Source organism: Arvicola amphibius, chromosome 12 (assembly GCF_903992535.2).
Source record: "Arvicola amphibius chromosome 12, mArvAmp1.2, whole genome shotgun sequence".
Taxonomy (NCBI): domain Eukaryota; kingdom Metazoa; phylum Chordata; class Mammalia; order Rodentia; family Cricetidae; genus Arvicola; species Arvicola amphibius.
In genome coordinates this window covers 151,826,556-151,853,242 of record NC_052058.2, presented here as the reverse complement: position 1 = coordinate 151,853,242, position 26,687 = coordinate 151,826,556, and the positions used below count along the sequence as shown (strand labels likewise).

The 26,687-nt window shown below is 47.2% G+C and overlaps 1 protein-coding gene across 1 annotated transcript in view; it reads left to right on the top strand.

Annotated features, from left to right (window-relative positions):
* The window catches only part of Iqgap1 (IQ motif containing GTPase activating protein 1), a 92,076-nt gene that overhangs the window by 48,448 nt on the left and 16,941 nt on the right, over positions 1–26,687 (top strand). The window contains exons 10-26 of the mRNA XM_038313921.1: positions 824–987; positions 1,930–2,014; positions 4,829–4,992; positions 5,183–5,343; positions 5,784–5,908; positions 8,219–8,382; positions 13,586–13,676; positions 13,846–14,013; positions 14,641–14,783; positions 17,618–17,788; positions 18,484–18,567; positions 18,659–18,730; positions 18,824–18,893; positions 19,254–19,462; positions 21,216–21,371; positions 21,897–22,060; positions 23,018–23,242. Coding sequence (XP_038169849.1) covers positions 824–987; positions 1,930–2,014; positions 4,829–4,992; positions 5,183–5,343; positions 5,784–5,908; positions 8,219–8,382; positions 13,586–13,676; positions 13,846–14,013; positions 14,641–14,783; positions 17,618–17,788; positions 18,484–18,567; positions 18,659–18,730; positions 18,824–18,893; positions 19,254–19,462; positions 21,216–21,371; positions 21,897–22,060; positions 23,018–23,242 — 2,416 coding nt within the window. The remainder of the gene's footprint in view (positions 1–823; positions 988–1,929; positions 2,015–4,828; positions 4,993–5,182; positions 5,344–5,783; positions 5,909–8,218; positions 8,383–13,585; positions 13,677–13,845; positions 14,014–14,640; positions 14,784–17,617; positions 17,789–18,483; positions 18,568–18,658; positions 18,731–18,823; positions 18,894–19,253; positions 19,463–21,215; positions 21,372–21,896; positions 22,061–23,017; positions 23,243–26,687) is intronic.

Genomic DNA, 26,687 nt, shown 5'->3' with positions numbered 1-26,687 from the left:
ATTCATCTCTGAAGGAAGTCAGAGCAGGATCCTGGAGGCAGGAGCTGATGCACAGGCCATGGAGGGGTGCTGCTCACTGGCTTGCTCATCATGGCTTGCTCAGCCTGCTGTCTTATAGAACCCAGGACCAGCAGCCCAGGGGTGGCACCACCCGCTCTCCCCCATCAGTCACTAATTAAGGAAATGTCTTACAGCTGGATCTTATGGAGGCATTTTCTCAATGGAGTTTCCCTCCTCTCATTGACTCAAGCTGACATAAAACCCGCCAGCTCAGGGAGACAGCAGGCTAGTGGATTTTGCCATGGAAGAAACGGTTGAAGGAACCAAGCCTGTTAGTGAGGTGTATGCTGTCACAGTAGGGGAGAGTTGGGTGGACTCAGTGTGAACTCCAGGGTGAGAACTCAAAAGATTTTTTTAAAATCAAGATTGTCCAAAACTGTAAACTTCCACAGAAGACCCTTTCTTCTGTTTGTTTCACAGCTGGGAAGCATCATTGGGAAAGATGTGACATTTTGAGCATTGTAGGAATTGTAGTCTGGCTTGGTGGGCCCATCAAGGCACCAGGCCATCCACAGCTGTCAGCTCCTCAGTAGGCCTGGGATGTGGCAGGAGTCTGTAGATTGAGGAACAGTCTGCTTGGAGACCCCTCAACTTAATGGTTTTTGGGTTTGGGTTCTCTGACTAGAATCTAAACTTCTGAGCCACCCTAGCGCTGGGCTGTTTCCGCAGTTTGGAGCTGCGATTGTTTGGGGAAGGGAAGCTTCTCTAGGCTGTTGTGTTGTGGTTGGTTTGGTCTTAAGCCTTTCTTTGTCTTTCCCCTCAGCGTTCTCTGCTCTGGCCAACATCAACCTGGCGTTAGAGCAGGGCTGTGCGCTGACCCTACTCAAGGCTCTGCAGTCACCAGCTCTGGGCCTTCGAGGGCTGCAGACCCAGAACAGTGACTGGTACCTGAAGCAGCTCCAGAGTGACCAGCAGCAAAAGAGACAGGTGGGTGGGACGGGGAGGGGGAGGGGGTTGCTGCTGGGCCTTTCATGCCCTCCCCGCAGGTGTCTGTGTCCCTTGCTTCCCCACTGTCTCCTCAGGTGTCTGCCCCGGCTTCCACACTGCCCCCCCCCCATGTTTGCCCTTGCTTCTATGCTGTCCCTGCGGGTATCTCTGTCCCCTGCTTCCTTACTGTCCCCCCAGGTTCTAACCTTCACTTCCATTCTGTCCCCCAGGTGTGTGGCCTTCCCTTCCATGCACTCTCCCCAGGTGTTTACGTGGCCATTTTCTAATGCAACTGTGTTCCTTCCTTCACACAGCTTAGGCTGATGGCATTTTAAATTTCAGCTAGAGTACATGCACATTATTTAAAACTCCATTTCACTTTAAGCACCGTGAATCCTCTTTTAAAATACATCATGCCCCCACTCTCCATTTCCCCCTCCTCCGGTCCCCTCCCTCTAAGGAAGACCTTTGTAGGAAAACCTGAAGGTTTTCCATTCTTGCTTCAGGCCGGCACTGGAGAATACTGCAGGTGCTTCAGGGTGGATCACGTGGAATTCAGCTTGTAGGCTTTCCCTAAAGAAAAAATAGGAAAGTCTCCTGTTGTCTAGATAAAGACAAGTATACGTCTTATGAATTTTCAGCATGCATTGGTTGGAATAAGCCACATTACTGCCCTTGCGAGTTCATAAATATTTATTTTATTTTCTATATAGAGCCTGTCAGTGCTTACACACACACACCATTCACATGTGTGCATGTGCTAATATACTAGAATATGGAAGCACTGTACCCCAGGTTTGCCAAGGGCGTGGTTGCATGGAGCCTGGAGCTGCCCCTTACGTCTCTGGCTCTCTGTCCCTTGCGTCTGCTGTTAAGAGAGCTTTCAGCCCTAGAGGCCGACCTGTGAGCCATCATCTCTTCAATGTCCTTTGCTTTCCCTAGAGTGGCCAGACTGACCCCCTGCAGAAGGAGGAGGTCCAGGCGGGAGTGGACGCTGCCAACAGCGCTGCCCAGCAATACCAAAGAAGTAAGAGTCCCTTAGCCCCAGGCCATGGAAATGTGCAGGGGGGGAAGCTGTGGCTTTGTCAGTGAAGGGTCTGAAGCTGTGTCACCTGATACCGGAGCCTATACTAGTCATGATGAAAAGCAAAGTACTTTTGGTGGCAATGGGGCTCTTCTAGTTTCAAAAGCAGAACTGGAGTCCAGGCAGATTCACTGCGGTTAATAAACTCCAGGTGGGTAGTTAGGGATGTAGCTGGAGAGGGTTGAGATGTGTGGATTGTGGAAGAGGAGAGAACATTCCTGACTGTAGCAGGAAGGAGAAAAGGAGTGGGGGCAGACAGTGCCGACGGGGCCAGTGCCGGCAGCGAATGAATTCTTGACTTGTTTTGACCCGAGGTGTAGGGTGCCCCTGGGAAGCAGCGAAGGGCAGCCTTAGAAAGAAGGCCCCAGGGGAGATGGTGGCACACCTGGTGACCAGTGCAGACAGAAAATGAAGGTGAAGAGGGAAGTGAGTGGCTCTTGTCTGTTCTAGACCCAAGCTGGGTTTTGTTGAAGTGCTATGTGCAAGTGCCTGTCAGGGTAGTTGGGGAAGGGAGGACAGAGATGTGAGCTGTGAAGTGTGGGTGACGAACCCCATGCCCATGGTCCTGCTCCCCTGTCAGCACAGGGCAGGAATAAACACAGCTAACTGTCTCCCTCCCCCACTGCATGCTCGGTCCTGCAGAGCCCCTGCCTCTGGGCTGTCTTGTCCCTAGATCGATCAGGCATTCGAAGCAGGTTTTGTCCCCTAAGATGGGAGAATAAAAGGTGCAGTCCCCAGACCGGAGGCCCTTTTCTGGGGTGCACTCAGCTGGAGGTCCTGGGTCATTCAGGAAGTGGTCTGAAAAGGGAGGCTGAGAGCCAGGCCTGTGGGGAAGTGGGCAGAGTCAGTCCTGTACAGGGGGCAGAAGTTCTGGGGAACCAAAGGTGCAGGCAGCCCTCAAATGAACCTAACTAGGGGGTTTGACCTTCCTGGGATAAGGAAGAGGAAGATGGGAGGAGCTGCCTGCCCCCAGCAGTGGGAGATGTTTTTCCTGACCTGGCCCTACTGTATGAGTTCTATATTGTTGGCACAGGCTAGCACATGTAAGAAAGGCATTGTCTGTAAACTGATAAAGCTCTTATAAAAAATGTGGCAGAGGTGCCAGCCGATAGCTCAGTAGATACCCAGGTAGGTAGGGTGGCCATTGGCATGTAAGTCAGCAGGTCCTTAATGCCTATAGCATGGAAGGACAGAATCAGCCTGCAGCAAACCCAAACACTGGTATGAAGACATTTATGCAAACACATGACCTAGTGCCTGTCACCTCAGTCTGCTAAAGTTGCCCCTCAACCATGGTCCAGACAGTGCTAGCCTGGCATAGTCCTGCTTGAAATTGGATGCCACGTAAATCAGCCTCTTGCCTAAGAGAACATACTGGGTGGTAGCCAGCTGGCATGAGATACCTAGCATGATGGGCTGCCTACTGGACCGGACAGCCTCCCATGCTGCCTGTGGGCCCCACACACAAGTTAGGGGTGAATCCTTGTTCAGGGACCAGCCCAGAGGCTCAGAGTTTGGTGAACAAGGCTTCTTATGATAGGCAACTTTAATATGTGGATGCTTGGCTCCCCAGATCTTGAGCCCTTACATCAACAAGAGGTCTGTGTCTACTGCCATGGCCTCTGCAGTTAGGTGCTCTTCAGTAAAGCCATTCTTTGACCTTCTGCATTCAGTGTGGGCTCAGCCTTGGGCCTGGCCCCATCCTTGCCCAGCTATACCCTGCTCTGCTACTGTACTGCACCCCACTGCAGGGCTGTTATTACCATCTTCAGTGAGGTGCTGGGTTCTCGGAGGTGAGAGTTCCACTTCAAGCATCATGGCCGATACTGTAGGTACAGGATAGAACTTTATTCTATAAAAATCGGTTTCTCCTAGCCAGACTTAGTGGCCTACACCTATAATCCCTGCAACTCAGTGAACCTTTTTTTTTTTTAAATGGGAGTGTGTGGTGGTACTAGAGAGATGGTTCAGCTGATCAAGTGTGTGCTGCTCAAACATGAGGATCGGGATTCTGACTTCCAGGATCTGTGTAAAAGCCTGGTGGGTGTGGCAGCTGCCTTGTAATCCCATTGCATGGCAGGCAAGATGGATAACCAGACTAGCCTGAAATTAGTGGACTCCAGATTCAGCAGAGACCCTGCCTCAGTGTCTAAGGTCAAGAGAGATCGAGACACCCAGCTTCAACTTACGGCCTCCACACATGTCCTGCCACATGTGTCTACACATATATGAACATGCATATACACATATATTCCACACAAATTTTAAAGCAGATTGTGGGGGGGTCTGGAGAGGTGTGCGTGATGCTACTGGCCCAGGGGTTAAGTGTACTCGCCGTTCTATGAGGACCAGGTTTTGCTCCCACACTCTCATGGTGGTTAACAGCCATCTGTAACTCCAGTTAGGGGCTCTGACACCCACTTCTGGTCTTCGTTGATACCAAGCGTACATGCAGTTCACATACATATATGCAACCAAAATGTCATACACATAACATAAAAATATTTCCTTCCTTCCTTCCTTTCTTTCTTTCTTTCTTTCTTTCTTTCTTTCTTTCTTTCTTTCTTTCTTTCTTCTTTCTTTCTTTCTTATAAAAGCAGCCAGGCATAGTGGCACACTCATTTAATCCCAGTACTTGGGAGGCAGAGGCAGGTAATGTCTTTGAGTTAAAGACGAGGGGAGTTTCAGGACAGCCAGATCTACGTAATGAGACCTCGTCTCAAAAGAAAAACTGCATGTTGACCTGTTTTCTGCCAGGGCTGGCAGCAGTCGCAGCAATCAATGCCGCCATCCAGAAGGGCATCGCCGAGAAGACCGTTTTGGAGCTAATGAATCCTGAAGCCCAGCTGCCCCAGGTGTATCCGTTTGCAGCTGATCTTTATCAGAAGGAGTTGGCTACTCTGCAGCAACAGAGTCCTGAGGTAAGTTGACTGAGCCTGGATTTTTGGGGGAGCAGAATGGGGTGGAAGTGAATTTAATACCCATAACCTCGGTGCACTTGGGTAGAAGAAGCGTTTTCCAGAAACTCAGGTTCTCGTGTGGAACTTCCAATTCCCATGGTGCTGGAGATCGTCTTTGCTCACTGTGCTCCTCCCCTCCTCTCCTGTACAGCATAGCCTCACCCATCCTGAACTCACTGTCGCCGTGGAGATGCTGTCCTCTGTGGCCCTCATCAACCGGGCTCTGGAGTCAGGAGACATGAACACAGTGTGGAAACAGCTGAGCAGCGCAGTCACGGGCCTCACCAATATCGAGGAGGAAAACTGTCAAAGGTGGCCCCAGAGCGTGTGCCTTGGGTCTATGGCATGGCGTTCCCTCTGCCTTTTTGTGTCTACACGCCTGTTTTCATTCCATACACGCGTGTTTTCATTCCAGGCTTTGTGTCTTCGTTTGTGCTGTCAGTACATTACATTCTAAAAGCTGTGAAGCTGGTTTGGGTTGGGGTTGGAGCCAGGGCCTCATACATAACGAAGCAAGTGCTGTCTCCGGCTTGGCCCTCTTGTCTGAGTCCCCTCCTTCTAAAGTTGATCTTCTAATCCTTTAGAAATAGGAACTAGTGGTTTTCTTGGGTGTTTGCATTTTAAGGCTGCTTTGCAGTCCCATACCTTGCCCGTGGCTTATATCAATACTTCCCATCTTCTAGAGACCTTTCTTTGTTCCTTGAATAATCATCTCTCTCTCTCTCTCTTTTTTTCATTTTGGGCTGGGACAGGTATCTCGATGAGTTGATGAAGCTGAAAGCTCAGGCACATGCAGAGAATAATGACTTCATTACGTGGAATGACATCCAAGCTTGTGTGGACCATGTCAACCTGGTGGTCCACGAGGAGCATGAGCGTGAGTGATCGATCACTGTGTCCCCTCAGACAAGGTTCCCGTTAAAGATGATGCGGTTCGGGGCTGGGAAGATGGCTCCGTCACTAAAGTGCCTGCCCCACAGGCATGAACTCATGAGTTCAGATCCCTAGCACCCTTATAAAAATTGGGGTGCTGTGTACACTATAAATCCAATACTGGGGAGGAGGGAGGGAAAGACAAGAGGATTCCTGAGAGCTCATCGACCAGCCAACCTAGTGATTAGGGAAAGTACCTGATACAACCTATGACCTCCAAATGTATGTCCACATACCTGCACATACGCCCACACACGCAACTGGCACACACACACATAAACACGTACATCACTACATGAACTAGTTCTAAATAGTGCTCCCCCAAGGCTTTTGAATGCAACATTGAAATATGTATGTTTATATTCTCTCTCTCTCTCTCTCTCTCTCTCTCTCTCTCTCTCTCTCTCTCTCTCTCACACACACACACACACACACACTCATCTTGAATAGCTATGGTTGGGTACTGTTTTCAGTACACCAGACACTTATTATAATTGGGTATGTGTCTTATAAATCCATTTTTTGGGGGAAATGATTTTACATGCTCTGTTATAGCTGTAAGAGATAGTTATAGCAAGTGCTTCTAACATAAACTGCCTGAACTGTGTCATCTGGTACAGGTTGGGGGCACAGTCCCCCACAAGACCCCTCTTGGTCAGACATCAGCTGGAAGCTCAAGCTAGGTCTCACTTCTGAACAGCTAGCTACAAAGTTGAGGCTTAATGGTTTGCCAGAGTGGCTTCTAAACTCAGAATCATGCTAGACTTGGGACTACAGTTTGATTATAAAGGGTATAAATCAGGAGGCAGAAGAGGAGAGTTAGGGCCTGTGTCTGAGTCCACTGCAAAGCTGCTGTGGACTCAGGATGTTGAATGAACGGCGGGACTGTGCCCGCCACCCGGCTAGCTTTACCCAAAATAATTACACAGAAACTGTATTCATTTAAATACTGCCTGGCCCCTGGCCCGTTATCTGTAGCTTCTTATTGATTGATTCTCATATCTTGCTTTAACCCATATTTAGTAATTTATATAGCACCACGAGGGGTGGCTTACCAGGAGAGGTCTTAACCTGCGTCCATCTCAGAGAGGAGTAGCATGGCGACTGCATATGGCGACTGCCTGAAGCGTCTCCCCAACTCTGCTTCCTTTTTCCCACAATTCTGTTCTGTCTACTCCACCTACCTAATTTTCTATCTCTTAAAGGGCCAAGGCAGTATCTTTATTAATAATGAAAGTAACACATAGACACTCCTCCATCATCAGGATGTGTGGTCCTCACGCTAATGTGAGCAAGGAAGCTCGCCTGAGTCTTGGGAATCCAGACCTGATTTCATTACCTACATATGATTGACAGACTTATCGGCTGTGTATCTGGTACTCAGGACACCAGGCTGGTACTACATGACTTCAACCCATGTGTTATATGCCCAGCCCCATCCTGAAATTACCCTGAGGCCCACCATAGGATGTCTCCATTGGCACACCTTCAGGGTGGTGGGAGGTACTGCCATGAAAGACAGGTGCTCTATGTTTCTGAACATTCCCTCTCAGAGACCAGGGACAGAGATCAGCCAAATGCTGCAACACACAGCATGGTCCTCCCCAGAGTAGCCTAACTGCCTCAGTGGGTGTTTCTGATTTGTATTTCCGGTGGGAAACACTCAAGTGATTTGTGGGAAGGGCCTGGAATGGGCAATCCTGGGCTTAGATCTTCCATCTGCCTCTCATTTGTTATGTAATCCTAGGGAGGAGGCCTCCGAACCTCCTGTTTCATTCAATAAAAATGATGAATGATTTGGTGGCACATCTGAACGCTTCTGAAAGCTGTGAAGCCGGTTTGTCTGACCCTCCTCACTTCCTCTGCATGTGGTGGCCCAGGCTTGGAAGCTGAATGTTCAGGACATTAAAACTAGCCTGAGCTTTGTAGTGAGACATCTCAAACAAAAGCAAAATCCTTATCACTAAAGTTAATGCATTAAAAACAAGGCAAAGAACCCAAGCTTCCTGAAGCCATGGATAGGGCAAGGGAGTGTAGATGAAATAAAAACTAAATTATTTTTCGAAATACAGTGCTGCTCAGTTGCAGTTGGAATTGTTACTCTTAGGGAAGTTGTGGAGTTGGCACCGTTTCTTGCTGGTCTTGAACTTGTTGGCACACACAATTCCCTTCTGTCAACCTCCTGAGTAGCTAAGACTATAGGATTGATTGGTTTCTATCTAGGTTTCTTAGCTAAAATTGTCTCTACATGTAGGGATTTTGGCCATCGGTTTAATTAATGAAGCCCTGGATGAAGGGGACGCTCAGAAGACTCTGCAGGCCTTGCAGATCCCTGCAGCTAAACTCGAGGGGGTCCTTGCAGAAGTGGCACAGCATTATCAAGACATGCTGATCAGAGCAAAGAGAGAAAAGGCACAGGTGAGCAGCGTGGGGCTTGTTCTGACTAGGAGCAGCCAACCTTTCTGGAGCAAAGGTGGGGGTAGCCACATTGCCCTGTCTCATCATTGGCCCCTGGAGAGACCAAAACAGACACGCTCCACCTTCTGGGTACTCATGGTATTCCTCTCTTGCAGATGTCTCTTTAGCAAAAATTCTTTTTTAAATTAAATTTAATATTCATAATTTGCTTTCAAAGTGGCAGGTCTCTTCTTGGCAGTTTTGAAAATATGTGGTTTTGATTGGCTCTCCCTCTCATTTCTACCCCGCATCCTTGCTGATATTGTTCAGATTAATTGAAATATAAGATCCTGAAAAAGACAAGTCATATGAAGTATTCAGTTGTATAAACTTTCAGAAGTGAATGTACCTACTATACAGCAAAAGTTATCAGGACCCCAAAACTCTCAGTCATGTCTCCCCATTTGGTGGTCCCCACGATCCCAGTTTCAGGCACCATAGTTGACTTTTGCCCTATATTTAAGTGCATTCACATATCATGTGTGCTTCTATGTCAGGCTTCTTGTGTCCAACATGCAAGTGTTATTCATCCACGTGACCATTGTGGTGTATGATCCTGTTGTATAATGACTTTCTGTTGCTGGGAGTATAACTCATCATTCTAAAATGTATCAGCGGTTTCCAATCCTAGAATTGCAATCATAGAGTTGTAAAACTCCCAGTCACTTTTAGGGCATTCTCATCATTCTCCCCTGGCTCTGTGCAGCCAACAATCTCCTGTTCTATGGATTTTACATCTAGAACACTTCATATACATAAAATCCTGTGATATTTTGACTTTTGTGACTGACTTCATTTAGCTTTATTTATTCCAGTCATAGCCTGCAAGTGGAGTTTAAAGCTTTTCATTTTGCTGTGGAATAACTTTGCAAAGTTCATCAAGAGTAGGAGAAAGGTCTGAGTGTGGTGGTGCACATCTTTAATCCCAGAACTCGGGAGGCAGGCAGATCTCTATGAGTTTGAGGCCAGCCTGGTCTACAAAGAAAGTTCCAGGATAGCCAGGACTACACAGAGAAACCTTGTTCCAAAAACCAAAAACCTAGGAGAAAGGGAGAGTTACAGGCAGCCTTGCAGAACATCACAGGACCAAGCGGGTAGACTGCGCTTTGGGTAGAATTGTCTTTTTTTAGGCAACCGCTTAGCTTCCAAGTTCTACAAGCCATTTAGGGAATAGTTTTAAAAATAATTATCCTTGAATTCTAAATTTAGCGAGCTCAAGATTGTAACTTAAATTTAGTCTGTCGCTGGGTGGGGTGGCACATGCCTGGAATCCCAGCTCTGTGAGGTGGAAGCAGAATCAGGAATTCATGGTTGTCCTCAGCTACTTAGTGAGTTCAAGGCCAGCTTGGGCTGTGTGCGACACTGTCTCAGAAACAATAGAAAGACCCACCCAGAATTTAGTGTGTAGTCCTCTTGGTGGTGTCTTCCCGTCTTTGGTGGTCTCGGGATGACACTGCCGCTCAGACTTAGAAAAGTTTCTAACGGATTAGCAAACCCTTTAAGCACAGGTTTGCTTGTGGTGTATCCTCTGACTGGTGCCAGCAAGGATCCCTCCTCTGTCGGAACCCGGGTGGCTGACACTAACCTGATGGAAGAGTGTTCACATCTCGGGCTCCGCCTTCATCCTTTCTTGTTAGTTTTCTGACTTGAGAACATCAAAACTGACCTGTTTTCAAGTTGACCTCCTCACCCTTTCCACACACAAATCTGCAGTTCAGTCCACGGGTCCTCTTCAGTTACTGTGCTTGCTGGGATCTCCGTTCTGGCATGTTTAGGAACGTGGTTTCTCTTGGTTGATACTGTCTGGTAATGTTCTCACACTTCAGTTCTAGACACGATTCCCATTAGAACTTAGATAGATTATTTCAATAATGAGAAACTTAGATGATTCTTGTTTGAACTTAGATAAAATACCTGATTTGAGTCTTTGTCTACAAGTTCAACAGGAGGCTTTTCAGCAGTGATTTCTGTTGTTTGGTGGGGGTTTTGTTTGTTTTATTTATTTATTTTTTTTATGTGTTCTTTTCAGTCTCTTTGCCTGTCTTTGTTGTTGTTGTTGTTGCTATTTTATTTTGATGATCTTTATCTTTTATATGTTTCATTTATTTTTATTTTATATATTTGGTTTTTGGGTTTCTCTGTGTAGCCTTGGCTGTCCTGGAACTCCCTCTGTAGACCAGGCTGGCCTTGAACTCACAGAGATCTGCCAGGCTGTGCCTCCTGAGTGCTGGGATCAAAGGTGTGCGCCACCACTGCCTGGCTGACAATTTTTAATTTTAATGTTGATACATTTTAATGATAATGTGGTAACTCCAGAAGTCAGATTCCTCGCTCTCATAAATCACTTGTTTAGGGGTTCGGGGTTTTGGTTTTGGTGGAGGCAGGGCCTTGCTTCAGTTTCCTGAGGTGCAGGTGCAGGCCACCATTCTCGCAGCTGGTCAGTGACTCTTGTGGATTCTGTAAAGTGTCTTTGTCATGTATGTGCACTAAAACTAACGTCTCCCTAATCACTAGTGATTTGCTAGCAATTTCCCTGAATCAGGGGGCAGTGCAGCCCCCCCCCCCGATCCCCTGCTGAGGGCCTTGTGCTTCACTCTGTAGGGTGCACAGCTGTGCACCTTTCCCAGTAGAGGAGACCGCCATGTTTGTTCTTACATGCTTTTATTGGAATATAATTTGCGAACCATATAATTCACCATTTTAAAATGTGTGTCATTGTTTCCACTATATTCATAGGATTGTGCAACTCACAATCACTTTTAGAAATTCCCATTATTCCCACATACACTTCCAAAGCTCTCTTTAAATATCCGTCCTCTAGATTCTCCCTCTAAGTTTCTTGGTTAGTGTGTGTTTCCTTTTTTGCCCAGACTGTCAGCTGTCACCCTACCATCAGTGATGCTAAGCAAAGCAGCAGGTGAGGCCCTGGTCAGGTCAGATGAGGACAAGAGCAGCACATGTGAGCACAGAGCTCACTCTCAGTGAGCCACAGAGTTCACGTTCTCACTGAGCGAGATCCCGCCTCTGTGCCGGCTCGAATTGCTGCAAGCCTTCGGTTCATCTCATCCGTGTGGAAAAGCCAACTCTCACCGTCTTTGGGCGGCATTTGTTGCATTTGTGGCAGGAGGTTTCTTAAGAGGTAGTCTGCGTTTTCATCAGCGCTGCCGCTTTTTCCCTGTACTTGAAATTGGTGCCTTTGGAGCACTTACTAAAGATGAATTACCAGTCCCTGGGTAGTAGTCTGAATGCCGAGATGTGGCTTTTGGGAGTCATTTTTGTATTATGTATATGAGTGACTTTAAAAACTCTTCCCACCTACACACATGTGCTTGCATGTGGATACATATGTGCTTATGTGTAAGCCAGTGCTAACCTATCCTAACATGCCAGTCTCTTCTCATTGCCTTGCCTTGTTTATCTTAGCTCCATTGCTTGGTTCTTAGAAGGTTCTGTGTGGAAGAAAGGTTTAGTTTAGCTCTTTGCTTTAGACTGCACGGGGCAGGGAGACAGGACTGTGAGTGATCAGAATTCTTGCAGCTCTGTCTCCCTGCTGTGGAAGTCGTGTTCAGCCTCCCAGCTCTGCTGATAACTGATTCTTCATGGTACCCCTGTGAGATCAGCCTAGCAGTGACCCAGCAGTAGCTGGATTCCAGCCCATGGAAGTGCTTCTGCTTTGATAGTGGTAGGGCTTGTAGGCTGCTTCTCTAGCAGACTGGGACCATGGCCTCTCACTGTGGACGTCTTGGTTTTTGTGCTCGCAAGCCTGTGGCTGACTCACTGTGGCTTCACACTGGGATAGATGGTTAGCATGTCTAGTACTTAGGCGGAGGACTCGGGGATTGTGTGTGGTCACTTTCTGTCTTCAGTATATGTGACATGAAAGCAGAAGGAAGGAATATTTGAGGGGAGATAGGAGACCAGCAAGAAGGGATCAGGAAGGACGGGGTAAATAAAGCAAAATGATGTATGTGTTAAAATGCCATATTGAAACCTTTGTATGTTAGCTTAAAAATTAAACTATAGGGCTGGAGAGATGGCTTTGTGGTTAAGAGCACTGACTGTTCAATTCCCAGCACCCACATGGCAGCTCACAACTGTCTGAAGATCCAGTTGCAGGGGATCTGACACCTTCACACCAATGCACATAAAATAAAGTTAAATAAACCATAAAAATATTTTAAAAAATTAAACTATAGCAAGAAGGAAACAAGCCATCACCCCTGTCTCCAGTGGTCACCTCAGGTCTGCTCCATCACCCCTGTTTCCAGTGGTCACCTCAGGCTGCAAAGGTTTTGCTAGCCATCTCTTCACCCATTTATCATAATGATTTTGTGTTGAAATGTGTTTTTAGTTTCTAGCAACTGATTGAAAATGAAAGACTTAAGCAGGATGTAGCAATACCCACCTTTAATTCTAGCACTTGGAAGGATCTCTGAGTTTAAGGATAGCCTGGTCTACTGAATAAGTTCCAGGACGGCCAGGGCTATGTAAAGAGACGCTTTCTCAAAAGAAAAAAAAAAAAAAACGAACAAGCAAACAAAAAGAACAATAACAAAGAAACCCTAAAAACGGAAAGGATTAGGGAGGGGGAGGAGGAGGGAAGGAGATGGAAATTTTTAAATATAAAAAAAAAATAAACCATGAGAATGAAAAAAAAAAAAAAAAAACGGAAAGGATTTAGATGTGATCTGGTGACACCTGCAGTGACGTATACTCCAGGCTTTAGTTAGCTATGAGAAGGAAAGGGTCTGGTTATAATAAGACGTGACAGTCTTGAAAGCATTGGTTGTAGTGGAGAATTTGTGCTGCCTCTGTGTGTCAAGGGCAAAGGAGACTTTCTCGACTTAGTGTGTTAATTAATATACACTCTCTGGCTTCTGTCATACTGTACAAGTCACTGGATCCCTTCCTGGTGTGTCTGCTTGAGCTCCCTGTGCTGCTGGCCAGTCCCTGAACCGCTTGATTCGTCCTCGTTCATCCTTTGCCTCCATCTGAGCCATTTCCCGTTTATTTTAGGGCAGGTTTTGATGCCTGGCTTTTTCCATTCAGTTAATCCACAGCTCATGTGTGGGGCTGGGGCTTCTTCTGAAGCCCAATCCCAGAAGGCCTCATCACATCACCCTGACATAAGCTCTATTGTTGCTTTGCTTTTAATTGTATGTAGGAAACCCAGGATGAGTCTGCTGTGTTATGGTTGGATGAAATTCAAGGTGGAATCTGGCAGTCCAACAAGGACACTCAAGAAGCTCAGAAGTGTATGTACCCATGTGTCTGCTGTTTTCTTTATGTTTGGGTGGAGGGTGAGAGCCACAAGCCTTTGGTCTGGTGGGTGGGGGATAGGTGGCTGGTAGGTATGGTTGGGGGAAGTCGTATGAATGTAGACACCTTCTAAACTGCTACATTAATAATTCTCTCCTGAGACAGTTGCCTTGGGAATCTTTGCCATCAATGAAGCTGTCGACAGTGGTGATGTTGGCAGAACTCTGAGTGCCCTTCGTTCCCCGGATGTTGGCTTATACGGAGTCATCCCCGAATGTGGGGAAACATACCTGAGTGACCTTGCTGAAGCCAAGAAAAAAAGACTAGCAGCAGGTGAGTTATGGGGGAGTAAACACACCCGTGAGCGTGTGAGGAGACGGGAGTAGAGGGAAGGGGCAGGTGGAAGGAGAGACTTTTGTGTATGGTCTTGAGGCTCACTTTTTGGGAAGTAGTCCTAAGCTTTGAACGCTTGTAGACAACTGTATTAACCAGACCAGTTTTATGAGAGAGTGGGAGAGGTGGAGAGACTTGACTGTCTGCCTTCCCTAGGATGCCATAGCTCTGATTAGCTGAGGACAATCAAAGAAGTTCAGAGCAGAGACCGGTGTGTAGCATTCTCCTTCCTGAACTGCATTGCTGAATGGCCACCCATCTTTTTAAGATAGTTTTCTAACATGCAGGTCTTAGAGAAGCGATTAGTATGGTTGATTCTGTGGTGGGATCGGCTAGGCATTCCATTTTTACAATATGATATAGATGGTATAAATTTATTTATTTATTTATTTATTTATTTATTTATTTATTTATTTATGAATGAGACATTTCTGAGCCGAGGGTTAGTGGACAGACGCACGGAGCAGGTCCTCACAGCTGACCAGAGTGCATCCTCTCTGGGGTTGGATAGATTGGTAGGGGAGCCTGGCTCTGGGCGGCCTTCATTTTCCCTCTGTCTTCTGCCAGGAGACAATAACAGCAGGTGGGTGAAGCACTGGGTGAGAGGCGGGTACTACTACTACCACAATCTGGAGACGCAAGGCGGAGGCTGGGACGAGCCCCCGGACTTTGTGCAGAATTCTGTGCAGCTTTCTCGGGAGGAGATCCAGGTAGGCCACCTTTCTTCACACCAAGGGCCTGAGAGAAAATGCTGCAGGGCTAGTGTCAGTCAGAGGGCAACACTGTGTTCACTTGGACTCAAATGTAGGTCGTGTAATGAGTATTTTGGAGAAAGCCTGTTTTAGTGGTCTGCTAGAAATTGAAGTCTAAATCTGAGAACATCTGAGTTGTATAGTTCCGTCAGCTACGTTGTATGGTTGTTAAAGGAAACTCAGGGGGACCCATCGTCTCTGCCCCTTGGCCTCTGAGTGTTGTGGGAACGTCAGTGAGTGCAGGCAGAGATGGGGTTCTAGCACAATGAAGTCGTGGAAATGTCAGGGAAAGTTTTAGCTCTTTCCTGGAGGAAAGCAGCCTCAGTGACATCTTTAACAGGTGAGGAAGAGAGCAAAGAATGTACTAGACAGAAAGGATATAGTGGGGGGTGTCACTGAGGGCAGGAAAACCAGGACTATGTGAGGAAAGAGACACATGCTGCTGGCTGACTGACAGGTAATTGACTAACAGACAGGTGCAGCTGGAGCCACTGCAGTGAGGGAGAGGGAGGGACCAGTGCTGGGCTGAGGGGTAGAGGCTGCATCTAGTGATTTCTAACCTTGAGAGTCTCTAATCCCCATAGGCACAGCCGGGCTTAGACCCTGCTTTGCATGTGGGTCCATCATCCCAAGGGAGTGATGTTCCCTTACTTTGAGCACATAACCTAATCTCTTACTCCTACAAAAGCTGTGGCTGGCAAGTATGGTCCCTCCCATTCCCCACTCCGCTTTTCATCTTCCTGGATATCCACTTGATCCTTCATTTGCCCTCAGGAGGGAAGTCTCTCCTTTCTAGAGCTCACTGTCATGTTATTGCCTAATGCCTTCCTCCCTGGTTCCTGCAAGTCTTGACTCCTCATGTTTTCCATTATTATACTTGTCTGAATTTAAAGTGCAGGGTGTGGAGGTTGATCCTGTGGGTCTAAAGCAGAGGCTGGGCGTCCACATTTCTAACCAGTTCCCAGGCAGCGTGGTTGCTGCTGTTCTAAGGACTGTGTTTTTCAGTATTGGCCCCACACAGATCACATCCTCCTTACCCAAAAACAAAGGGGGAAAAAACAAAAAGGAAAGCAGCCAGTCATGGTGGTACATGCCTTTAATCCCACTCTGGTGGCAGAAGCAGGTGGAACTCTCAGTTCGAGCCCAGCCAAGTGTATGTTCTAGGAGAGCCAAGGAGACATAGAAATAAACCCTGTCTTTTAGGAAAAGGAAAAAGGCAAAGCTCGTAGGATTTCTGATTTGACCTAACCTACATTCACATCCTGTCTTAATGCCCTGAAAGTTAGTCTGCCCCAAACTCACTGTTTCCACCCACTTCTTAGCTCACAGCAAAGTAGCATCTTGTCTGGTGTCTTTAGTGAAAATGCTTTCTTTAGCATCCGGCGACAGCCTTTGAGTTCTCAGGAAGTCTCTGCCACACCCTCAGTTCATCTCCGTGAAGTTCCCTCTGGATCTCCTGCTTCTGATGCTCTTTCATGATCCCTTGCTGCCTTTCTCTGCTTCTGCCTGGTTCAGCTGTCAGCCTCCCTCACCTCTTCTCCTGCAGTGCTTATGAGCAATTAAGAGCGGGCACTGCAGGCAGTAAGCCATGACATGACCGCGACCTTTCTTCAACCCTGTTGCTCAACTTCTACCTCTAGGGTGTGACCTGAGATCTGTACCTCCACATCCTAGCCCTTTCCCACACCATCAGGTCCCCTCCATCTGGAAACCCAGACATCTCAGACACAGCTTGACAGAAGAATAGAAGCACTCAGCACACTGTATTTTTGGTGTGCATGTTGGGGCCCAGAAAAAAGTCTCCAGTACTAAGGAAAGGAAGAGAGGGCATGTTGGCAGGTAATCAGATAAGGGGATATTCTTAAACGTTCCCACCACTGCTGCCTCATACAAGCCCAGGACCTTTTACTAGGATCACAAATAGTAAAATTCTAATTCACCTCATTTGCACTTCAAAATTCTTTTCCAACATGCTGTGTGTGTGTGTTTGTCCGCGTGCGCACATGTGCATATACGCGTATAATCCCAGTACTTGGGAATCTGAAGCAGGGTGATAAGAATTAAAGGCCAGCTCAGGCTATATACCAAAATCTGGTCTCAAAAACAAAATAGAAGTAACTGGGGGGAAAAGAGTGGCAGCACACAGTGAATACAACTCTCCCCTAGTCTGTTAGCTGTTCTGCCAACAATGCTGTTTTCCAAAAAGAAATCTGGTTATTTTATTCCTCTATTTGAAGGTTTTCTACTGCCCATCACCTGTAGTAATGGTCCAAACCCTCTAGGCCGCTGAGCAAAAAACCCTTCACAGTATGTGTGGTGGGAGATCCTGCACACCTTAGCTCTAGGTTCTTCACTAGCGTCATATGCCAGTGGGTATAGGTCATGGGTACAGGAATAGGGATGAATTAAAGGCCTGCCCTTGGGGGGCTGGAAAGATGACTCACTGGCTGCTCCCCCAGAGGTTCTGAGTTCAATTCCCAGAAACTACATGGTTGCTCACTACCATCTATAATGAGATTTGGTGCCCTCTTCTGGCTTCAAGTTGTTCACACAGATGGAGCACTCATAAACATAAATAGATAAAGTAAATCGTTAGAGTCTTGGCCTTTAATATTTAATTATTAATTCACTAACAAATCAGCCTGGTCCTGGAAACCACGCCTGAGGTCTTCCTGCCCCTTACTCAGCTGAAGATTAGGAATAATTAAAGAAGAGTGAAGTCAACTTGTGTGTTCTGGGAGAGGCTTTGTGTCCCTTCCCTTGTCCCTGAATGTGACCAAATGCTTTTCCAGAGCTCCATCTCTGGAGTGACCGCTGCATATAACCGAGAGCAGCTTTGGCTGGCCAACGAAGGCTTGATCACCAAACTGCAAGCCTGCTGCCGTGGCTACCTAGTCCGACAGGAATTCCGATCCCGGATGAACTTCCTGAAGAAACAGATCCCCGCCATCACCTGCATTCAGGTACTTCACTCAGTGAGCAGGCCTCTCAGACAGGAGGAATAAACTGTCATCCTATGAAGCGGAATGTGCGAGTGTGTTTCTTCTGACCTCTTTTCTCTTTAATGGAAATTATAATCATTGTGCTTAACGGCGGTGGCAGGAGGCATTAGAGTGTCTCATGTTTTCTTTCAGTGTGCCTCTAGAGAAATAAAAGTGATGCTGTCACAATCACAATAAATCAAACAGTAGTGTGTCAGTGACAATAGCAGGAAAATGAATTAGGAATTTGAGCCCCATGGCTAACTAGATACCATGTGTCTCTTAAGTTTCCTTAACTCTTAATGGGCATATTAATGTGTATCTCCCTTGCCTGATAACAGTTAGGATGACAGATCGGTGTGACTTGGGTTTAAGGTGGTGACAGGTGTGGGCTAGGCACACAGCTCAGTAGTAGAGCACACGCAGAGTGTGCACAAGGTCATAAATTGAGTCCCTAGCACCCAAGCCACAGACAGGACCATGGGTAGTGTTCCACTGATGCCCGGAAAGTAGTGTCCTCCCAGGTGGATTTTGGTCTGTGCCTGCAGAGGTGCTTTCTACAGCTTCATCAGGATGTTGTGCCTGCAGAATAGCAAAATGAGATTTTCTTTTTTTTTTTTTTTTAACTTTCTGTGATGCTTTGAAAATAATGCCACGTATACTGTGTACTGCTTTAGTCACAGTGGCGAGGGTACAAGCAGAAGAAGGCGTATCAAAACCGGCTGGCTTACCTGCGCTCCCATAAAGATGAAGTTGTGAAGGTACAGTAGCCCGGCAGGGTTTGTCCACATGGGGCGCAAGGGTGACATGTGGAGAAAGCCTCCTCTAAGTTCCAGGCTCCTCTCCCCACAGATTCAGTCCCTTGCCAGAATGCATCAGGCTAGAAAGCGCTATAGAGATCGCCTGCAGTATTTCCGAGATCACGTGAGTATCCTCAGGCGCGGCAGGCTGGTCAAGTGTACTCTTCCTTGTACCTGGCAGACAACTGAGTAAAGGACTCTCCTCTTTGTTCCTTAGATAAATGACATTATCAAAATCCAGGCTTTCATTCGGGCAAACAAAGCTCGTGATGACTACAAGACTCTCAGTGAGTAACCACGGCTCAGCGGTGAAGAGTTGAGGCCGTGCTTGGGAGCCCTCAAGTCCTGGGCACTCTCCACGGAGCTCTTTGGTTGTCCTGAAGGCAAGGCTTGGGGGAAGGGTGCCACTTGTGATTAAGCCCTTTGCTAACATGTGGCTCGATGTCTTGCTGCTTGCCGACATAGCCCCCGTGGTAACCTAGCAATAACAACTGAAGAGCTGCACTTGGTGGCTGTCCTAGCACATCTCAGGCCTAAGTGTTGATGTCCCACGTGTCACTAGAGCTTCCAGACAGTGCTGACCCTTCCTCAGACGTGGAGTGTTCTGAGAACTTGGGTCTTTGTCTGAGTCATATTTTCTTCGTCAGTCAATGCCGAGGATCCGCCTATGATTGTGGTCCGAAAGTTTGTCCACCTCCTGGACCAAAGTGACCAGGACTTCCAGGAGGAACTTGATCTTATGAAGATGCGGGAAGAAGTCATCACCCTCATCCGTTCCAACCAGCAGCTGGAGAATGACCTCAATCTCATGGATATCAAAATCGGACTGCTGGTGAAGAACAAGATCACACTGCAGGTACGGCCTGTGCCTGACCGGCGTGGTGTGTCTGCGGCTGACATGGCATGCCTGCAACCATATGGTGTGCCTGCAGCCAGCATAGGTACCTTGTACTGCTCCAGGTCCTGTTTCTCTCTTCCTAATGGAGTGTGGAGGCCGCCTAGTCTAACAGGGACTGTGGAGGCCAACTTTCTTCTTAGCTGATCCTCTTCTAATTCCACCACTATCATTTTGTGTTCCACATTTTCTAAGATTTTATTATAAATAACATCCCAGTCAATGTCTAACTACACAGAAGCCTGGTTTGTTTCAGGACAAGGTCTCTGTGTAACTGCTAAGGTCAAGGTACCATCCTGCTGTCATCCGTGCAGCTGGGACTGTGGACTCACCACCATGCCTGGCCGACTGCTTCTAGAATTATAGTGGGGTGGGGGATTTTATCCTTGAAGGTTTTAAACTTTAGGTATTCCTGACTTCAGGCTATTTATTTATTTGTTTGTTTAATTTATTTGGGGGTTGGGCATATGCGAGACTCAGAGGGTGAGTTACAACTTAATTTCCTTCTACCACATGGGACCTGAGGACCACACTCTGGTCGCCAGGCTCAGCACCATGTCGTTACTTGCTGACCTGCCTCACCACAGCCCCCTGCCCTCGGTTTATTTATCATTTTATGTGTAGCTGTTTTGCCTGCTTATATATCTATGTGCCACATGTGTGCCTGGTGCCCTAGGAAGCCTGAAGAAGGTGTCAGATCTCCTGAAACTGGAGTCACAGACGGTAGTGAGCTGCCACGCAGGTGTTAGGAATCCTACCTGGGTCCTCTGGAAGAGCAGCCTGTGCTCTCTACCGCCGAGCCATCTCTTCAGCCCTCTTTTAAACCTTTTTTAAAACCTTCTTCTTGTTTGCTTATTCATTTTAGGCGGTATGAGACATTGAACTGGGGCTTCACACATGCTAGGCTGGGCTGCATACCCAACTCCCTCCGGGCCCCCTCCCTGCCAGGTTTTTGTGAATTTTATTTGTGACAATGTCTGAGAAGTTGTCCCGATTGTACTCAAACCTTGTAAACTTTTGTCTGTTTTTGGAGACAGGGTTCTCTATGTAGTCCTGGCTGTCCTGGAACTCACTCTGTAGACCAGGCTGGCTCCAAACTCAGAGTACTGGAATTAGAGGCTTGTACCACTACCACCTGGTTCAGCCTTGTAAACTTTTGCCTTGTTGTCTTGAGTAGTTAGGATAACCGAAGTTTGTCTGTTTATTGTGATGCTGGAGCTGAACCAGGGTATTAGGGCTGCTGGGCAGGTACTGAACTCGACTCCTAAGACATGTTTAAGGCTAGGACGTGTCTCAGTTGGTGGCATGCTTGAAACCCTGAGTTTCCCTTCACATATTGCAGGAACTAGGCATGGTGGTGCATGCCTTTTAGTTCTTAGACTTGGGAAACTGGAAGCGGGAAGACCAGAAGTTCAAGGTCATCTTTAACTATAGTGAAAGCCAGCCTGGGGTACTTGCGGTCCTATTTTTAAAAAAGTCATGGTGTTAAGGTCAATTTCTAGAAAGTGGTTTCCGGATCTCCTCTGATCCCACATGGAGAAATCCACGGCTTGGGTTCTTCATGCCAAGTGGCAGCGGTAGACTGAGGTAGCAGACACAGAATAACACGGGCCGTGTTGGGGATGGGCCGGTGTGGTCCATGCAGGGGTCCAGGTGCAGACGGCGGCCCCTGCCCTGCCAGCCTTTTGATCTGTGTGGTGGTTTTTGTCTGTAGGATGTGGTTTCTCATAGTAAAAAACTTACCAAGAAGAACAAAGAGCAGCTGTCGGACATGATGATGCTGAACAAGCAGAAGGGAGGCCTCAAGGCCTTGAGCAAGGAGAAGCGGGAGAAGCTGGAAGCCTATCAGCACCTGTTCTATTTATTGCAGGTAAGTGGCTCCTGGGACCGGGGGGGATCCTGGCTGATTGCCTCCTCGCGGGGGCGCCTGGCCCAGGTCCCCCAGGAGTGAGGCGTATGTGAAGGGCTATCGTGTTTTCCTTCTGTATGTTGTAATCCTTGACATTTTACAAAGCATGATCTTGGGAGGGGAAAACTCAAGATGCTTCAACCCTCAACAGAGAACTATGGGCAGCTTAGGAACACTGAGAGCAGGAGAAACAGTCTTCCCAGAGAAGAGCACCCCAACTGCACACCAGATGGTCAGCCCTGAAAATAGACATACAAGTAACGTTACACACATTGAGCAGACTATATTTAGATATTTATATATCAACAATTAAAGAAAAAGAGGCCAGAAGTTTGAGAGAGCGAGGGAGAATATATAGGTGGGATTATGGGGAGGAAAGGAAAGGGGAATAATCAGATTATAATTTCAAAAGAATTATAAACATAAATTTAAAAAAATCAGCCTTTATATTATCTAAAAGTTTCTGATCTGTTGGTTTTATTTCAGACCAACCCTACCTATCTGGCCAAGCTGATCTTTCAGATGCCTCAGAACAAGTCCACCAAGTTCATGGACTCTGTAATCTTCACACTGTACAACTACGCATCCAACCAGCGAGAAGAGTACCTACTGCTGCGGCTCTTCAAGACAGCGCTCCAGGAGGAGATCAAGTACGGACGGGGTGGGCGGGGCCTTTCATAACCAGAGGTGCCCGTAGTTCGGACTCAGACTGTAGGACAGGGTGGGCAAGTGGCCTCTTCCATTACGGGAGATGCACGTAGTTCAGACTCAGACTAACCTTTGCCTTTCCTTGCTCTCGATCTGTGAGAAATACTCTTTAAAAGTATCCACTTCAAAAATAGCTAGTATAAAGCACTGGTAACTGCCTAGCATAGTGGTGCGCTCCCGAAATCCCAGCATTCTAGAGATTGGGGCAGGAGGGTAATAGTTACTAGAATTCATGGCCAGAACAGGTTTTCATACCCAGGGCCTTGCAAAGCATCACTGCGTCCGTTGTGGCCACCTGTCCAACCCTGTCTAGTTTGCCTTTTAACCCTTCAACTGAACTAAACTAGACAGTAGCTAATTCTTAACAGTTATTACTGTAGCATAGTTACTGCAGTTATGAGTGACTTCTTAAGAGAGCGAGACAGGTGGGGCCGGCAAGATGGCTCAGTGGGTACAAAGTGTTTACTGCCAAGCCTGATGGCCTGATGACCTGATGGGTAGAATTACCTACATACACATTCTACATAAATAACCACACGTAATCTTTAAAAGAAAGAGTAGATCAGGCATGGTGTCCCAGCTGTAATCCCAGCATTCAAGAGGCGGAGGCAAGAAAATCATAGCCCCTGTCTCAAACAAAACACAGAAAGTGTTGCCAGGAGGCAGAGGCAGGAAGATTAGGAATTTGAGGCCAGGCTTGGCTACATAAAGGGACCTTATCTCAGAAAAAAAAAATGAAGTTACAGTACTTGGTCCTAATGGGAAGGGTCCAGTCAAGACTCCTGCAGCTGGGTGAGCGTCAGTAGATGGTGCTGTGAATATGGGGAAGGGCTTTCAGAGGAGCATCCTTAACTCGATAGGTTCTGAGGTTAGTTTAATTTGTGTTTGATATCTTATAGGTCAAAGGTGGATCAGATTCAAGAAATCGTGACGGGAAATCCTACGGTTATTAAAATGGTTGTAAGCTTCAACCGTGGTGCCCGGGGCCAGAACGCCCTGCGGCAGATCTTGGCCCCTGTGGTGAAGGAGATTATGGACGACAAATCGCTCAACATCAAGACCGACCCTGTGGACATTTACAAGTCTTGGGTTAACCAGATGGAGTCTCAGACAGGAGAGGCAAGGTGAGATGAGCATAACGCTTTTCTTTCATGTGTTTGCTGTTCTCTGTGGGGTTTTTTTTTTTTTGTTTTTTGTTTTTGTAAATGCAGTTGCTTTTGGTTTACAAGAATAATAGTTCAAGTAACTCCTCCTGCCAGACACGTTCGTCATCTCAGTGTTTGGAATCTGGAGGCTAGGTCAGTCGTAGCTTCATAGTGAGTTCAGGCCAGCGTAGACTACATGAGACTGTCTCTAAGAAGCAAACAGTCACACACACACACACACACACACACACACACACACACACACACACAGAGTCTTTCCTTTGAGGACTGTGCTTCAAGTTAAGTTGAGGAAATATTTATTGAGCACCTGTTATACGCCAGCACTATTAGATACGTGTAGAATAAAGCAATAGTGAGCGAGGCATGCGTGAGATAGCACAGCAGGGAAAGGCTTTCCTGTGCAGTCCTGGAGGGCTGAGTTCCATCTCCAGAGGCCACGTAAAGGTAGAGAGAAGCGACCCACAGAGTTGCCCTCCAACCTCCGCAAGTGCTTTGTGGCACACACCTCCCCTATAATAGTACAAAGAAAGAAATAATAACAACTATACCAGCAAATGACACAGGCTCACTCCATTACACATTCATGTCCACTGGGGAAGAGAGATCACACAGGGTAAATGCAAGTCCCAGGCAATGAAAGGTTTTCCAAGCTTTTTACAAGGGATTCTACCAGGGTATAGGAGAATGCTAATGCTGGCTGGTGGTTAGAAAAAAACATCAGCAGAGGCAGGAACTTTAGCTGGACCTAAAGGATAAGATGGTACGTGCTAGGTGCACAGTGTGCCAGTGTAATGCCCTGCGATGCGGGGGGAGGGGGTGGCTAGGACCTGAAAAGACCCAACTGGAACTGGAGCAGTTGAATGGGAAGGGTCATGCAGATGGGGCTGGGGGAAAGGGTGTGGGGTGGATGGCGATCTGTGTCTAAGTCCTGAGAGCTGAGCCAAATGAACACATGTGCTAAGGGAGCAGCATCTGCCGGAGTGAACCTTACCCACCAGAAACAGATCTAAAGCAGAGCTTGTCGGTCTGATTTGAGTAATGCCAGGAAAAGAAAGTTCAGGAAGCCGTGCTGCTTTTGGTTTTACACAGATGTGTGAGGACCTAGAGACAAAAGTGAGCAGCTCTGTCTCTGGTTTTCCTTTGCGGCTTGTGGAGTAGCTTTTTATACCATTGACCTTCGGTCTGCAAGCTGGGCTTGGTGGCTCACACATGTAAGGCCAGCACTTTGGAGGCTGAGGCAGGTGTTCAGGGTTAGCTACAGAGTGAGACCCTATTTTAACAAAACCAAATCAAACCAAAAAAATGTGTTCCTTGTAGACCATAACAAAGTTTTCTGTGTTGTTAAGGACTGTGTGTGTGTATGTGTGTGTGTGTGTGTGTTTTCTTGTTGGTGTTGGTATTTTCATAAAATGGAAATTGAGGGTATTTTTCAGCACTAGTAGTACCTGTGAGGTGTGGGAAGTCACCCAGCAGGGGAGCACCATGGGTCCCCCAGCCTTTTCCCTTCTACTACCCAACACAGCAGCCTCGGACCTTGTCACCGCTAAGTTTCATCTCTGTTGTCTTGAAATGTCCCTCTCAATTTAATCCCAACACTCAGGAGGCAGAGGCAGGTGGATCCCTGTGAATCTGAGACCAGCCTGGTCTACAGAGTGAGTTGCAGGACAGCCAGGGCCACACAGAGAAACCCCATCCCAGAGGGGTCGGGGAGTGGTTCTTATCAGGGTTTTCTCTGGCCGAAACCACTGCTGTTGTGGTTTCAATTCTTTTGCTTGTTGCTATTTTTGTTTTATTTGTTGACTTCGTGCAATGCTGAGGACAAAGCCCAGGACCTTGTACGTGGTAGACAATGAATGCTCAGCCACTAAGCTACCCTCCCCAATGCTACTGCTTGTGACAAACAAGCATGTAAGGATACAGTGAATTTTACTAGTCTGAAAGTGACAGCAGGGCCTAACAAATTAAACACACAGGGCTTGATTGTACATTACAAATATAGTACTGATATCATTCCGCCTGCTATGGCAGCCGTAGCCCTGTCTGCTTGTCCTGGTTTACCATGGTGACTATAACCAACTTACTACACATCTGTTCCTTGGCTTCGGTTTCTGGTGGCCTTTGGCACTGCTTACCTTGTGACCATGTGACTGACTATGTTCCCTGCCTCCCTGGCTACCTCTCCTCTCCCCTGTATACTAAGTCTCCCTCTGTCTCTCTTATTAGCTCACCACTTGGATAATCTAAGATAGTCATCACTTTTTTTAAAAAAAAAGTTTGGAAGTACAAGAACCCTTATCCCTGCGTTTCTTTTGTCTCTCAGCTCCCCGTCTTTCTTTCCGCCCTGCTAAGCATAGGCCTGTGTTGTAGCGCATCGTTATTCCCATGTCAGTCAGTCTTTCTTTTTCTTTTCCTCCTTTTGGACAAGTCCTTATGCATCCCAGGCTGGCCTTAAGTTCCCTGTATAGCTGCAGACGACTTTGAACTCTTGATTCTTCCGCCTCCACCTCCCAAGCATGCATTTTAAGGGCCTGATTTATGTGGTGCTGGGGATTGAAGCCAGGGCTTCGTGTATGCTAGACAGACACTCTGCCACTCGCCCACACCCCCATCTTCTCTCGCCTGCCTCTTCTGACTTACCCAGTGCTCCCTCAGTTCTGTGTCTGACCGCCTCCTCTAACATCGATGGTACCAGGTTCGCTGGCTGGGTTTTCTCTTCAGTCCTGTGGATCTTGGTCTCCACTGTTGGACCTCATTTTTGTTCATACTCTCATCTCTGGTTCAAGCTGGGACACTGGTTTCCCACATCTCTCACCCGTGTCTGTCTATCCATCTTTAATTTCTTGTGGTGAGCCAGGGCAATCTTTCCTCAAAAATGCAGAACTTTCTTTAAACTGGATGTCCATGTGTCTATTGGGGGATGTGGAGATCAGAGTACAACTTTGTGAAGTTGGTTCTCTCTCTCTCTACCTTTCTGTGGGTTCTGGGGATCAAACTCGGGTCTTTAGGCTTGTGCGACAGGCACTCTCACCTGCTGAGGTTCTCCAGAACCTTTAACTTTTAGTGACTACTTCTGGCTTCTAAGCAAGTCCAGACTTAGCAGTTTGTATGGAACCCTCCAGGACCCAACTGCCATTAGCTTTTCTTCTCTTATTTCTCTTATTTCTGTTCTTCCCTGCTAAAAGACCCTTCTCTATTTCCTTGAGCTGGGGTGTCTGTCGTTGGGGTTGGAAGCTTGTTCTGTATAAGCACTGTTTTACTTCATAGTGGGGATCAGCGCAGGGCCTTGGGTATGCTAGGTAAGCGTGGTCTGGCGGAGCTGACCTCTAGCCCATACGGTGTGTCTATGGTTACCGCTTGCATGCCGTGAGAGGGACTGCAGAGATGTGATGTCTTATGTCAGTGC